The 16,811-nt window shown below is 36.0% G+C and overlaps 1 protein-coding gene and 1 non-coding gene across 2 annotated transcripts; one reads left to right on the top strand and one right to left on the bottom strand.

The window, feature by feature from the left end:
* Positions 1-2,063: 2,063 nt before the first annotated feature.
* LOC145629561 (small nucleolar RNA R71) lies at positions 2,064-2,167 on the top strand. The gene has a single exon (XR_014111726.1). It is a non-coding gene; the product is annotated as a small nucleolar RNA R71 (small nucleolar RNA).
* Positions 2,168-7,023: 4,856 nt separating this feature from the next.
* Positions 7,024-15,908, bottom strand: LOC145627037 (persulfide dioxygenase ETHE1 homolog, mitochondrial-like). The gene is made up of 9 exons (XM_081679443.1): positions 15,465-15,908; positions 12,393-12,521; positions 10,841-10,948; positions 9,139-9,273; positions 8,353-8,394; positions 8,168-8,227; positions 7,998-8,051; positions 7,526-7,550; positions 7,024-7,428 (listed from the first exon to the last, which is right to left on the bottom strand). Exons 1-9 carry the CDS (start codon positions 15,720-15,722, stop codon positions 7,337-7,339), a joined length of 903 nt encoding a protein of 300 aa, XP_081535569.1. The 5' UTR covers positions 15,723-15,908; the 3' UTR covers positions 7,024-7,336.
* Between the last annotated feature and the right edge of the window lie 903 nt (positions 15,909-16,811).

Here is a 16,811-nt window from a genome sequence, read left to right as displayed (position 1 = left end):
GGTGGTTCGGACTCACCGAAACCCAACAGCATTGACAATAATAGGGTATTTTCCCTCATTATCAAGATAAGCATATTTCAAAGAAGGGGGAAGGGGCTTGATTTCTACCTTGGGAGGAGGCTTAGAACTCTCCTCCAATTTCTCCTCTTTATGCTCAAGCTCGATCTCCTCTTGTTTCTCAACCTCTTCTTCCTTTGAGGTTTCTTCCATAGCCATGACAAGCTCTCGTGCCTCTTGAGAGTGGAACTCTTCCTTACATGTAAGACCTTCAATCATTGGATCTTGAGGCTTCATCATTACCTTTCCCAAGCGATCTAACTCCTCATTCACTACATCAACTCGATAGCATTTGTCAACCATGGGGATCTTGAGTAACTTGGAGAACTCAAAGACAATCTTCTCATCGGCCACTTCACATGTAATAGTATTGCTCTTTCAATTGATGACAGCCCCCATGGTTTTAAGAGCTTCTTGACCCAAGATCAAAGGAGTATCAACATCTTCCTCCATATCCATCACTGCAAAATCACATGGCACATAGATATGCCCAACTTGAATAGGAACATCCTCAAGTTCACCACATGGAAGCTTGAGTTAAATTGTTTTTCTTGTGGAAATTATTTCAATATTGAATTTTTGTGCAATGGAGAGGGAAATTAAGCTAACACTCGCTCCTAAATCCGCCAAGCCTAACACTCGCTCCTAAATCCGCAAAGCTAAGGCACCCCTAGGTTCCATGTTATCGATCTTAACCGGTAAAGTAAAGCTTCCCGGGTCCTTCTCTTTCTTTGGCATCTTGTGTGAATGAGTGCACTAACTTGATGAAGGAGGGGTAATGATCTCTTCATTCAGCATCCTCTTGTTGGTTAAGATGTCCTTGAGAAATTTGCAGTAATAAGGCATTTGGGTAACAACCTCAATGAAAGGGAGACTTATGTGTAAGTTCTTCATTACACTAAGGAATTTTACAAATTAATCATTCAACTTTTCTCCGCAAGCCTCCCGGAAAAAGGAACCGGCTCATCTAGATTCCTAGTCTCACTAGGAATTGAAGTTGTTTTCTCCTCATTAGGCTTCTTCTTCTCCACATTCTCTTCTTTCCCAACAACCTTGTCTTCTTCAACTTTCTTCTCCACCCTCACACCTTCCTCTTCTCCCTTATTTCCCTCACTATCTCCTTCTTTAGGCCTTTCATAGGATGTGCCCGATCGCAATGTGATTACCTTGCAAGAATCGGGTTTTATGTTGTGAGAGGGGTTGAGTTGTTTTGCCTAGGTAAAGTAGAAGATGAGTTGAAAGGTACTCCCTCGACCAATTAGGCTAATTGTGAATCAACCATCTTGTTATGAGCTTTGACCTCTTGCATTTGTTAATTCATGTCTTGAAGTTGTTGAAGAATTTCGGTTTGTGTGGACTCGGATTGAGATGCTTGATCTTGACTCCTTAGACCCTTGATTTTGGTTATTGTATTGGTTTTGGTGTTGTATTGGTTGTTTCTTGGGTACTTACCCTTGGGTTTTGGTTTTGAGGTGGATGTGGGTTTTGATATTGTGGATTGGAATTGTATGATGGTTGAGCTTGTTGCCCCCATTGTTAAGGTTATGGTGCAAATCCGGGTGGTGGTTTTCTCCAAGATACACCACTGTCACTTCCCCTATATCCATCTTGCCTTGTGTTATAAGCCGCAACATGTTCAGGGCTCAAGCCTCCACGATAAGATGTATCGTGGTTTGTACCACCACAATTTTAACATGAGAAAGAATTGACTTGAGAAGAGCTTACCCCGCTATAAACTCTTGTGTTCAACTTTGCAAGCCCCTAGGTCAAAAGCTCAATTTGATGTTGCAATTGATCAACCTTCTCTAACTCATACATCCCACCTTTCTTCGGTGCATTCCTCCTTCTACCACCCCAAGAGTAGTTCTTCGCTACTTCTTCGATTGTTGCTTTGACTTGGTTTTGGGGGATCATAATCAATTGTCCACCCGCCCCCGCATCCAAATTAGCTCTAGTCATAGTGTCCAATCCATCATAGAAGAATCGCATGAGCAAGCTTTGATTGTATTCATGATGAGGACATGCTTGTACCAATCCTTGAACATTTCCCAAGCTTCACTAAGACTCTCATCCGTTTCTTGTTCAAATGATGTAATCTTCCTCCTCATCTCGGCGGTCTTTTCCTCTAAAATGAACCTTTTCAAGAATGCCTTGGCTATATCTCTCCATATTGTGAGAGAATTTGGCCTCACTTGTTTGAGCCACTTCTTAACTATACCCAAAGAGATTGTCGAAATAGATGCATTCGGATATACTCTTGAAAAACTTGATTGGTTTGAATCATGGCACATAGCTCAAGGAATATATCAAGGTGCTTAATGGGATCTTCAATTGAAGAACCCAAAAATTGTTCCCCTTGTACCATCCTTGTGTATTGGGGATGAATGGTAAATTTGGTTTCCATGACGGGAAGCGAAATCCATCCCGTGAGCTCATAATCCTCCGGATTTCAAAACTCACGAAACAAAACTTCATCCTATTCTCTCATAATTCCCTCACTTTGTGCACTTGAAGAGCAAGAGTCACTCCCACTATCAACAATAGCACCAAGACCTCTTCCTTTTTCTTGATAAATCTTACAGACTTGTCTCAAAGGTCGGTCGATCTCGTAGTCAATGTTATGTGTGGGTGGACCTTGAGATCTCCTAAACATCCACCAAAGCTAAGCAAACAATTAGCAATGACAATTAAGATAAAATAAGCAAAACAAAAAGAAAATAAAATAAAATGACTCTAACAATAGCAAAAATAAATGCCAAACAAGCCGCTTCCCCGGCAACGGCGCCAAAATTTTATCACGGTAAAGTAGGTCGTTGGGACTACTAACCCTAACCAAATTAATTATTAATAAACCTAGACCTTCACTAAACTAGTTAGTGGAAAGTAAGGGCCGAACCCAAAAGGAAGCACACTAGTTAAACACCAAATTCACTAAAGCAAGATTAAATGAGAGAATATTTTTGTTGGTTTCTTTGATTAAGGACACTAAAACAATAAAGAAAGAAAGATAAAAAGTATTAAACCAAATATAAACAACACTAGGGTACGGGGGTGTCAAACACGATCAAACATAGATGGACAACACTGATTATCATGAAGAACATGCCATAGAATGCTAAATTATACTTAAACAACTCACTTTCATGCAATTGTCTGTGTAAATCAATGAATTAAGTCTTGGCCTAATTGAGATCACTTTCATGCATCTAATTAGACACTAATCAATGTAAGAGATTAAGAGTGCATAATACATACATAAAACTCTACTTAAACAATTCATTTTCATGCAATCATTAAAGTAAAGGTGATCTTAATCTAATTCAAATCACTCTCATGCATCTAAATTAGGGAACATCAAATAATGTGCTACTAATAATCTCAATTTATCAAAAACCATACATTCATCAATTTATGGCATAAGCTCAATCAAATCATCATCAATAAATATTAATACATGTTCTTAACCCCCTTCCCCTAGCTAAAAACTTAGCCTGGGGAAGAGAAACCAACCATCATAACAAAACCAAATAAGGATTCAATAAGCACAAAACTAAACATGATTGAAAACAAAGAAAAACAAATCCAACAAGTTCAAATAAAGAGATAGGTGAAAATAAACAATATCAAAGCAAATAAATCAAACTAAAAGTAAGGATTAGAGATTGCTAAAGAGAAACTTGATTAAAGATGGAAACTTGAAATTCTAGCCTTAGATTGAAATAACCTTGACCAAATCTTTAATACTACCTCCGGTCCAATTTACTCGCAACAAAGGAATATTTTATGTCTCACAAATAATACTTCTTTTTTGCGAGTAAATTGGACCGGAGGTAGTACAATGAAGAAACTTGAAGAATAAGCTACTTTATCTCTCTAAAATACTAGGTTTCTCTCACTAGATTAGGGTTAAAACTGAATAAATTATCTCATTACATCATTAAGGGTATTTATACCACCCTCATTCCTCTAAATTAAGTCTAGAAAAAGAAATAAAAATGCAAGGGATACCCAATAGAGCGGCCGCTCAATTAAGGGGGAGCGACCGCTCTAGAGGGTTAAGAAAAAATCATCGAACCCAGGGAAGCGGGCGCTCACCCTGATTGGAGGGGGCGCCCCCTATAGGGGTGAGCGGTCGTTCCTATGAATGAGAACGGGCGCTCCTACAAGGGTGAGCGGCCGCTCCTTTAGTCTGATCTGGTTCTCCTCAATCACTTCATGCTCAACTCTTCACCTCTTCCCAAGCATTCCGAAGTATAAGCAAAGCCTCAGGGAAGGTAATGCAAGCTTTCCATTCAACCTGATCAAACACTCAAACACAAAATAAGCAAAATAGTGGAGGAAAGAGATAAAGAAATAAATAAGGGGGGGACACAAGAAAAGGCAAAGCATCACAAAAACGAAGATAAAATGCTTTGAAAAGGCTCAAACAAGTGCAAATGAGGGGATTATTAATAGCAAACCGAAAAAAGGTGGGATTATTAACAGCAAACCGAAAAAAGTTAAGATCATTAGAATCAATTTTTCCTTTATTATATACTTCCTCCGTTTCTATTTAGTTGACGCGTTTGATTTAGGCACATATATTAAGGAGAGGAGAGAGAGTGAGAGAGAATGAAAAAGCAAGTGGGGTAGCTTGTAAATGAAAGGTAAAAAAGTTACCCTAAAAGAAAACGTGTCAACTAAAAAAAAACTTCCTAAAAAGAAATACGTGTCAACTAAAAAGAAACGGAGGTAGTATTAATTTTAATTTACATTATCAAACAAATTCAAGACTTCAAAAAAAATTAAAAATTAAAATCTCAACCAGGCAGCCACTCGGCCCTTCCCTCCACCCACTGCCAGCCCCCTTCCCCACCAGCTCCCCTGCCACCAGCGACCAGTCAAGACTCAAGACCACCCCCTTCCTTGGCGCCAACAACCCCAATCCCTCCCTTTCCCCTTTACCTCTTTCCCACATCTCCACCCCGACATCAACCTCTCTCTCTCGCTAGGAATCCGATCCCTAGTTAATTAATCGTAGCAACTTTGACGATTAGTATTCCACTATTCTACTTGCAAAATGCAAATTCGCAAACTCTTTCGTGACTAAACCCCCAATTTCTCCTTTCCTCAAATTATCTATTCAACTTCTAATTCTTATATCTAGGGTTTTGACCTCAAAAGTAAGACAAGAATCGTGAGGTGAGTTGTGCATGATACTATTGAACCTTCTTTCGGCAAACTACATAGCGAAGATGAGAAAGAGAGTTGGGTATCGGGATGGGGATGTGAGGAAGCGGGAAAGGGAGGGATTAATGATGTCATGAGTGGGGAAATGGGAGAGGCTGGAGTCATTGGTGCCATGGGAGGGGGTGGTCTCCGACCGATGGCCTGTGGCAGGGGAGATGGTGGGGAGGGGGCTGGCAGTGGCTAGAGCTGGGATTTTTTAGTTTTTTTCTTTGATTTATATGTTTGTTAATTGAAAAAAAAATTTACTATAAAAAATAACAACTAACCAAGATTAAATTTTAATTAATTTTTTATTTAAAAAGGATCAATCACATAATGACATGTGGCATAATTTACTGAATAAACGATTTTCCAAAAATTCAACGGGTCATGACTCATTTTGAGAAGATACTCTATAAAGGCCAACTTATTTTTAGTTAATTAAAAGGTTGACTTATTTTGAATTAACCAGACAAAGGTTGACTTATGTTTGACAAATTTTCTTTTAATTTAAGAAAATTTGAAAAGAATAATCCTGCATTTTGCCCATCTGCTCAAAATAATCCCACCTTTTCGAATTCCATAATTAATCTCACCTTGTAACCCCATCTTTCCAAAATGAACCTTTTACCAGTTTATAAAATTAGTAACTTGTTTTAGAAGGTGACTTGACACTTGTCACCTTCTAATTGGTCCTAATTTTAAATAATTTAAAAAAAAAACAAAACAATTTTAAAAAAATTCTCCACCCCTTTCATTGCCACAATCACAACCCCTGCCACCACCCCTTTATCACCACCAGTCCACCACCATCACAACCCCTACCGCCGCCCCTTACCACCATCATCACCATCACAACTCGAAACCCCCACCTGACCCTGAACCCGGAGCCACACTTGAATTGGAAGGAAATGGAAGTCAGCCGACGTCTGGGATCGACAGAGAAAAAGCCTCCAACCCACAAAAACCACCTCCACCCTTGATTTAGGTTGATTTGTGGGTTATGTTGCAAGTTCTGGCGCTATTTTTGTTCAAATTGGAGGCTATCGGGATTGATGTTTGTCTGATTGGTGGCGCGATGCTGCTGGTGCGCTGTCGGTTTTGGTGATTGTTGGCGGTGGTTGAGGTAGTGGGTGTTATACGGTGGAGAGGCATAGGCTTTGTGGGTTGTTTACGAGCTGGTGGGTGGCAAGGTTTGACTGCACCGGCGGCGGGCTGCTAGTCCAACGAGGGTGGAGGAGGGTGGTTGGTTGTTACGAGGTGAGGAATGGTGGCTGCACGGTTGTGGGTTGCGGGTAGGAATCGAGATTGATTTTTTGTTGCTGTGGTGAAGTTGTTTGGGTGGTGGTGGTGTGGGTGAAGGTCAGATGGTGGTGTGGAGGTGGTTATGTTGATTGACATGGATGCAGCTATAGAAGGGGTGAGGTGAGAGAAGAGGGAATAGAGGGGGGGGGGGGAAATTAACGTGTTTTATAGGTTGAAGGTAAAAAGGTTAATTTTGGGTAGAAGGGGTTACAAGGTGGGATTATTTATGGAATTCGAAAAGATGAAATTATTTTGAGCAGATGGGCGAAAGGTGGGATTATTCTTTTTAATTTTTCTTTTAATCAATTTGGAAATTTTCTATTTTAATTTCATATTAGAAGATTTGACAGATTTGTGCAAAGTAGTTATCTCCACGATTTTTATGTAATTGCAACATTTCAATTTTTTTTTTGTAGTGCAATTTTTCTACTTTTTCACGCTTGTGATGCACAATTTCATCCATTAATATCTTTAGTCGTCAATATTTTTTATAAAAAGTTAATATTTTTATGTAGTTACTATTGTTCATATTTACAAACTTGCACGACTGCAAACATACATGCAATTTGGAGACGGAGAACATTGTTCTTATTGTTCTTCCGCTGAACTTGGCTGCAATAAAAATATTTAATATATACATGTTTTCTCTACTCGAACACGGATATTTAATTATTTATTACTCCATATGCTGAGGAGATTCCACATTTTTGTTGATGGATTTAAAGATGAGAAAGTACTTCAATTCGCACTGATTCATTTAGGGAAATCAGTATGTAGTTGGAACTGGATCTTGCAAGCCACAAACCATATTTGCTGGAACTGCTACATCTATCATCTTTGGATATGCCAGGTTTAAGTCTGTAATGATTAGTTAGGAAGATCACTGTCAATATATAGCAAGCGTCATGAGAAAATAAACAATAGAAAAGATGTGATGTGAGGAATATGTACTTACTTTCCATTATGCTTTTGAATGTTTCCTGCAAAATGATCCAGAAACTAATTATTTAGCATAACAAAAGCACACAAATCTCATACAAAAATAGCAGTAGGCAACACATGCGGCGGTGTAGTAACAACGTAACAACCAGAACCTTAATGTAGCTTATAAGAGAGGATGGCGATCCAATTAAAAAACTCCCTGAGATTGAGGCCATAGATTTTCTAATAAAAAAACATAGAGAAATGTTTATATACGGAGTATCCCGGTAGACATATATTGAAATTTTGCTTTCCAGAGAAGCATTTAGCATTAACTAGTGGAAGAAATGACTTCGTGAACATACAGAAAAATAAAAAACAAGAAATTTCATGCTGCAAGTTTATTCAATCTCTAATAGAGCATCCTCATAAATAACAATTAGATTTACAGACAATGAAGCAGAATACTGAAGACAAAACAAAATAAATGAGTTCAGCTATGTCACCTCGTCTTTTGTCAAGCGAGGGTTATACTGCTTCTCTTCTCCCACAGTGCTTACCTGATTAATGTCAAATAAACTATTAGCTATTGGAAACACTTATAAAGCTGCAAAGTTTCTGAGGGTTTTCACAAAAGATTAATATGAAACTATGAAAGCTCAACAATGTCTCCTACCGTAAAACCCTTGTAATCATGAGCAGGATAAACCAATGTCCCCTCTGGCAAACTAAATATCTGAATCCATGAAATAAAAACAATAAGCTAAGTGCAACTTCAAGTAATCTAGTCCAGGAATGACGTGAAATTCTCTTTATTTTCCATGCAAGCTAAAGAAAATGGTTTAAATTACAGGTTCTTACTTGTGAATGCACTGACTTATAGAGCTCAGCTGAACTGCCACCCTGTATAGAAAAAATGTTGTATGCTGATCAGATATCCGACAAACTACATTGGTCAATTGTTAGCATGTTCTTTCCTAACTCTATTTTCTCTCTCCTCCTCATGTTAACACGTGGATTAACAACACAAATTAAATTACTATTGCTGGTGTATGTACCACAAAATTAAGAATTAACCCAAATTAACCTGAAAGTTGAAACCTAGGAAGCATGGAAATATGAAACAACAAGGGACTAAAGAACAGTTTTTCAGCTATTATATAATTTCTATTTGTTGCCATTTTACTCTTTTGCATTGATAAGAATGAGAATTTGACTCAAAGTTCTAAATAGACCATCTCAGTAAAATTTACCATTAAAAAAGAAATTTTGTTACTGGAAGGCTTGCTTCACAATACATGATTCAAAGTCTCAATAGATACAAATTTTATATCCAAACCATTTCTATTCACCATCATAAGAACACAAAGACACCACTGATTCACAATGATTGAGAAAGAGGAGCATGGCAATATACAGGAGAACGAGACAAGATAATCTGATGGTCACTTAAGTAACATGATCTTACAGCATGGTTTATCATAGAGTAGCCATATGAATATCAAGCTAAATTTTCTTTCTACTTTTCTATCCCTTCCCCTCCTCTTCTTCCCTACAATCCTACATGCACCACCCACCTAATATTTAAGCAGATACAAAAGAAAGCAGTCAAACACGTGCACAAAGATTCACATGCACACAGGGTACCTGAAAATCTGTTCTTCCACATCCACGTATCAGCAGAGCATCTCCTGTGAATGCCATCCTTGGCTGTGGTTGATCAGGTCCATCTCCTGTGACATATGTAACACAGCCAACTGTATGACCTGGAGTGGGGCGAACCTAAGACAAATGTACCACATTCACAAGCATGAGTTCAAATTCTCAGCACATCCATGTAACCAAAATAATAAGGCTTCTTAACCAACAAAAGTATAAGCCAATCTGTCATCGCACAGCTTCAGTGCTTGTTGCATTCACATAATATGGCATAAGAAACTAAATACTTGTATTAGGTATTAAATATATAGAGGCACTAAATGTGAAACAAGATAAAACATAATTAAAAATTGAAGTTTTAGTTTAGGAAATTTTGACTTTTACCGCCAAAAAATATCAAAAAAATGTTTTTTACCACCAAAACTTCTAAAACTTTTATTTTACCACCAAATAAAAAATTAAAAATTGTTTTTTACCACCTGTCGTCAGAAACCTAACGGAATTTTTAAAATACTTCGAATTTCGTGTCAAGCACATCCTCTTTAAAGGTTTTGGGGGGCATTTTGGCCCTATGGGTCCGATTTGAAGTCAGAATTGACAAAAAATGATCGAAAATGCCTTGTTTTGCGTGTTTAAAAATACCTCAATTTGCGTGAATATGCAAAACGAGGCATTTCCGATCATTTTTTGTCAATTTTGACCTCAAATTGGACCCATAGGGCCAAAATGGCCCCCTAAACCTATGCAGAGCGTGTTTTGCGCACAAAATTTGAAGAATTTTTTTTTTAAACCGTTAGATTTAACGGTTTTCTTGACGTTATGTGGTAAAAAACAATTTTTAGAATTTTTTTTTGGTGGTAAAATAAAAGTTCTAGAAGTTTTGGTGGAAAAAAACATTTTTTTTGGTGGTAAAAGTCAAAATTTCCTTTAGGTTATTAGCAAAACCAAATAGCTTATGCTGGAATGCTGGATAGGGGTTAAATAAGAGCAGAATAATTTATAATGTGACACAAACTCTGTTTCTTGTAATCAACTATAAGCATCAAAATGAACAAAGAATTTTTCTTTTCTTTTTTTTCAATAATCTAAATCATTGGTATTCAATTCTTGTATATCATGACATAAGCCTAAAGTACAGAAAAATTTTATAGGACATCCTACATTGTCTTGAAGTTTAAAGTCACGAGCGTTGCTTCAGAGAACTAGTTCAGGAAAAGAATCCAATAAGAAGTTTTGGTTTTAAATATTCTGGTCTAAAAAGACAAAAACAAGAGTCTCAAGATATCAGCTTTCAAGTTTGGTGTTTTCAGGCTGTCTTCATAGAATAGCTTCATATATAGGTTTGAACATAGATGAAGGATAAAGTGCACGATCTTTATCTATGACAAAATATCAGAGCAATGATGAACCTTTCTCATCATTCCCCTCTACGCAAGATTAACAGTTCATATTCCCCCTAGTATTGCTTTACATAGATTAACAGTTCATTATCCACCTATATAGCTACAGCATAGATAACAGTAAGCTTAGTTTGTCAAAGACAGCCCACTGCCCAATTCACCAGTATTAAATACATTCTCCAGTGAAATTAATAGCTGTGACAGACACTCTTTGCCCATGGCAAAAGAAAAACATCAGAGAATTTTGAGCATAAGAAATGAGATAAAATTGAAATAAAATGCACACTAACCTCAAGAACGAGGTCACCAACAACAATTCTGTCACCAGATTCAACCAAATGATCAGCTTTAGCATTGCTTGCTTTGGAAATGACAGATATAACCCCAGGAACCTTACTCTGCAAATAAACAGAAATGATATCAAAATTTCCTCAATATAAAAGACGACCTTATAGATAAAACTGTAGTACCCTTAAAACAGTCGCTTAATTAAATTTAGGCTGTATTATTGACTGCAGAGCCCTATATTGCTATTGTTCCCTCCCACTACCATTAGAAGTATACAATAAAACGTTACCCCCAAGATGTTTGATCACTACACACTAAGTTTACTACTTGCTTTATCCATTATTTTAAATCTAGCCATCTATTTATGTTCTATCTTTAAAGGTTCAAATGAGAAATCACAAAGCTTATAAAATCAATCTAGTTAACTGTTGTCTTCGAAAAAATAATATAAATTCCGGTACAGGTGGCTCAGTATGCACATATAGGCTTCTGAATAAGTTCTGGTGACTAAAATCAAAGGAACCCCATAAATTATTACAAAGAACTGAATCTTGAATTGAGTCTCCAAAAAACAGTGAATCATAAAAATAATGAAATGTAGTTATAGTCGCAATTGCAGTATTGATCATGGTGTTCTTCACAACCATCGCAACATGAATTGACAAATTGGTCAAGATCCACTTTACCCATTTAGGGTATGTTTAGTTCACCTGATCTGATTACAAATTTGACTAAATTTGACATTACATAAATCCTTAATATAAAGAATTATCAATTGAGATGTCATTAGATTTGTGTTAAAGTGTACTTCCCAACTATGGAATTGTCATATTTGTTTCAAATATGAAATTAAAGATATTAAGCAATAACTAAACGCAAATCAAAAAATAGATATGGTCTGATTTGATCATGAACTAAACAAATATTTGTTAAATAAGTTAAACTGAACATAGGTTTAGTACAAGAATGTTCAAAATAGTTCTTCAGATTTAGTTTATAGAATTTTAACTCATTATTTACATAGAAATTAGAGATGATAAACATTAATATGCTAAACATTTATAATAAAGCATAATCTCATGTTATACTACCTTCAATTTCCTAAGTTCTAATTTTCCGTTTTCATTTTAAAAGTTATACCCACTCGTACTTTATTCCATTATACTAATAACATTTTATTTAGAATCTATGATCTCACTTCCCAATATGTGAAACCCAATTATAAATTATAAGTTTAACCTATCTCTATCCTCTTAAAAGCTAAAGTACCTACATGAGTGGCCTCCTTCAGTTTTCCTTGGTCTATGTTGGTACGATAATTCAGTAGAACTCGGGATGTATGCGAATTCAATTGGGTGAATGTGCACAATGGTTATAATTAGATTACAACGGCTTATATGATAAAATAACAGTCTAAAATGAATAATTCTTAAAAGATGACTTTTCATTGAAAGGCAAGTTCTAAATTCATTACAAGATGAGCTTATTTTTATCCCAAGCAATGAACCTTTAATACATGTGATTCAAGAGGGTAAAAGAATGAAGAGCATATACCTTGAGCAGCCCAGTTCCTGTGACATGATCAGCATGTACATGGGTGTTCACAGCATATATAAGTTTCAGTCCTAGATCATGGATGAGGGAAAGATCTCTGTCTACTGTCTTGTCCACTGGATCAATTAACTGCATAAAGATAACTTGTGTCAGCAATATTAAAGGACTTAGTGATAAGTGGTTATAATATAATTTTTGAGGAATAAACAAGATCAAATGAGAAGTTTCCACACAAGCATAATAATGGACTGGAATAAGATGGAAATAAACCAGTTACTTGTAAGGCTTTCCACTTTGGAATAAGCAATCTTATGAGCCTAAAGAGAATTAAATTGACAACTGTAGTTCTACAAGATCATATTTAAACAGAGTACACAACTATATTGATGGCTGCTGACCTACAAGATCACTCTCTCCAAAGGTTATGCAATTATAAATTTTTGCAAGGTTTTTAGATCAAATACAATAAGTAAAGTACGAGGAATTTAGAGTTTTGCTAAGGAAGTATTAGAAATTTATAGATTGTTATATTTAAAAAGGTTTTCAGGGATGAGAACAACCTCACATGAACACTAATCTTAAAAAGCAAAACACATAAAAAAAATTAGTAACATGTACTCCCTCCATCCCTTAATATAAAGCCTCATTTCCTTTTTGGGTAAATCAAAATACAATGCCTCTTTCTATTTAAAAGTTGTATTTTTTGACATTATTACCCTTTTTTAATGAGTTGTCATCTTTTCCTTTACTTTTTTGTACTTTTAATATCAATTCCCAAAACTAGGGTTGTCAATGGGGCGGGGATGGGTCTCGGTTTGGCGGGTGGTGGGGCGGGGATGGGGATTAAAACCATACCCGCCATGGGTGATGGGGCGGGGGTGGATTTTAAGTTGTACCCGCCCCACCCGCCCCCACTTCGTACCCACCCCATCCCCACCTCATACCCACATCTATATATCTTTCAAAGCAAAATTACATACTTTTATTCTATTTATAAAATAATTACATGAAATACAATATTAATTATAATACTTTGTACGACACTTATATTATAACACAAAAATGTGTATAGAATGCTTTATTTTATAATTCGTATTAATTATGTAAGATTGTGTATTTGAGATACGGATATTAGGTGGATCTTGGGTGGGGATTAGGCGGGTCTTTGGTGGGGATGGATATCCAAGTGGGGGTGGGGCGGGGATGGTTTTGGAGTTGTACCCGATGGGGCGGGGATGGGGATGAAAATTGGATCCGCCGCGGGGATGGGGATGGGGATGAAAATATTAGGTGGGGATGGGGATGGGAAGGCCAACATCCGCCCCGCCCCGCCCCATTGACATCCCTACCCAAAACATTATCTCTATCTATTCAATTATTCCCAACTACTTTTTCTTTCTCTCTATCTCTAACTAACCTCACATGCATATATGTACTTTTAATCATTAGTTTTAAAGAAATTACAACTTCCTTAATTCCTGCGCAAAAACCAAAAGAGGCTTCGTATTAAGGAACGGAGGGAGTAATAATTTATTTTTAGACACCATGAGAATGTTGAGAATTATAACTCCTAAGCCGCTTACAAGTAACAAGCTTCAAATGCATTTGCCCAACGTTCATCAGAATTCTTCAAATAAGTTGATGTTTGACACTCATGATCAATAAGTAGTGGGCAAGTAAACAAAAAATTAATCTCAAATCAAAGGGCCTTGCTTGAGGAGAATCATGTGTCAACTATCAAGCCAAACAAGCTATAATGTTACATTTGCAACAGGTATGAACTTCACTACTAGAAAGTCACACTCTTTTCTGATTGTTTCTCTTCATTTAATCATATAAAAGTTTGAAAAATTCATGTAAAATAAAATGGGCTCTTCACATTGCAAAAACAAATTTCACAGTTAAAAGATTGTGAAGTTATACAGTATGATCAAGTTCTCAATCCATATACAAGTTTCCACATCTATGATAATTGATAACCACTGCATTTGTGCAACCCCAGCACACTATATCTTGCTACAGCACAAAATGTTCATGTATACCCTAATTTACTTTAAACAACATACGTAGTATATAGGATATCCACTACCCTCACATAGGCATGGACACTTTTTAAAACTGGATTTTGCGCAGAAGGCAGAACACTTGAGACTATTTCACAAAATAAGAACTATGCACATATACCAAACCTATTCTTACACTCTAAACCAAATTTGAATGACATAATATCCTCTGTTCAAAATACTGTTTTAATCCACACATCCAAAGGTAACACCAAACAGAAAATCAGTACAAGTATATCCTTTCACTCATCCCTTTTCAAAAGATTCAATAACTTTTCATTTCTTTTCCCCTAAAGGAACCATGACCATTCTTCATATCAAGTAGCTTTCACATCTTTTGTAACTAAAATCATATTTCGAATTAGGAGTAAGGAAACAACTACGGATTCCAAGTCTCGAGGAAATAGACATTTTGCATAAACTTGCCACAATGAATAAATAATATCATCATAAGGCCATTCATTTGATTTTCACCCATATGCCTAATAAAAGTCTCATTTTGCATTTTTTTTTTTTTTCTAATAACAATTTTTTATATTAATCCACCAAACTCCACTAATTCGATTATAATGTTTGCTAAAAATCACGAGTATAACCCTCACTAATAGCACTTATTTCATCTTCAAATAAAAGTCTCATTTCACTTTTTCACCCAAAAAGTAGCTAAATAAAATTCTCATTTTACTTTTTTTATTAATTTTTAATCAACCAAACCCCACTGTATCATTTTTTATATTCGCCTCAAATTAGCCGACAATGTTTTAGATTTTTATTCACAATAAAAACAAGCCTTAGTTCCAAAATGATTTCGCAATCACCAGATAATAACAAAATTCTATGTCAACAACATAATTTGACTAGTATACCACTCAATCACCCTATAAAGATAGCATCAAAATTCTTAAATTTCGCAATTGAAGTCAACTAATCTATTTCAATTTACTCACTTTACACACATAAGAGTCAACAAAATACAAAGATCGCGAAAATGCAAGAAATAGAAACAAACCACAGCATGTTTTTGAGGGTGAGAAACATCAGCAAGAAGGTAAGTGTAAGTGGAAGAATCCTTCTCGAAAAGCTGGCGAAACAGATACTTCGATGCATGAGACGGCGTCGTATGAAAACCCATTTGAGAGCTTAGATTAAAGATGGGTTTTTTGGTAAAGGTGATTACAGAAGATGGGTTTTTGGGAGGGAAGAAATTGCAGAATTTTTTGGGAGAAAATAGAGATGAAGAAATTCTAAGTTGCTGTAATTTCAACATTATATTTGCTTTTTTAAAAAAAATTTAATTTATAGTTGTGAAATTTTCAACGAATTAAAGTCAAAGAGAATAGTGATAATAATTGGATTATGGATGAGGTGGGTTTGATCTGGGTGATTGCTTCTTCAATGGCGTAAAGGAAACTTTGTTGATGTGTTAGCCTGCTGGAGCCTGGATGATGGTTGATTTGTTGGTGATGTTTTTTTTTTTTTTTTTGAAACAGTTGGTGATGTTTAACAATTAAAGACTAGTATTTCGTATTCCCATAAAAAAATACTTCGTACTTCGTAACTTGTATTCCAATACTCCCTCCGTTTTTAAATACTTGATTCACTTTCCTATTTCGGTCGTTTTTAAATATTTGATTCACTTTCCTATTTCGCCCGTTTTTAAATACTTGCTCCGTTTCCTTATTTGGAAAGTTTTTCAATATTTAACTAATTTCTCTCACCTAATGGACCCACCACATATTCTATCTCCTCCAATCCTCTCCACTACTTTTGCTTTTTACAATTTTTTATTCTTCCACTTACCCACTACCTCCATATATTATTATTTTCTCCAATTTCTCCTAAAACTCCGAGCATGGAGAAATGGAGCAAGTATTTAAAAATGGAGGGAGTACAAAATACGGGTTTGTTTTTTCGAGTAAAGCATAAATACAGTCCCTGAACTATTGTGTAAGGGTAAGTTTTAGTCCCTCTCAACTTTTTTGGAGAGTTTTAGTCCCTCCCCCACCTTGAAAGGTGTTTTCTAGCCAAAAGTTTAGGGACTAAGCTGACTAAGCATTAGTTTAGGGACTATGACTCATCAAATTAATTTAGGGATGTTGATGAGTCATCATTCATAAAATAGTGTAGGGACGTTGACAAAGCAAATAGTTTAGGGACTTCATTTATTAATGTTTTCAACCGGTACAAAGCAATTTTTGTTTTATAGTTCCGTTTTTTTTTATAACATATTGAATCTATTAATTTGTTTTTCCAGTATGTTAATTGAATGATTGTTGGTAACATGAATACATTATACAGATTAGAGTTAATTTTACATCAATTAAAAAGCGTAAAATTAATTGATTGACAATGGGCT

The sequence above is a fragment of the Chenopodium album genome, chromosome 4, assembly GCF_948465745.1.
Source record: "Chenopodium album chromosome 4, dcCheAlbu1.1, whole genome shotgun sequence".
NCBI classification, from domain to species: domain Eukaryota; kingdom Viridiplantae; phylum Streptophyta; class Magnoliopsida; order Caryophyllales; family Amaranthaceae; genus Chenopodium; species Chenopodium album.
Note: the sequence above shows the minus strand (reverse complement) of the source record. Positions and strands in the feature narration are given on the sequence as shown.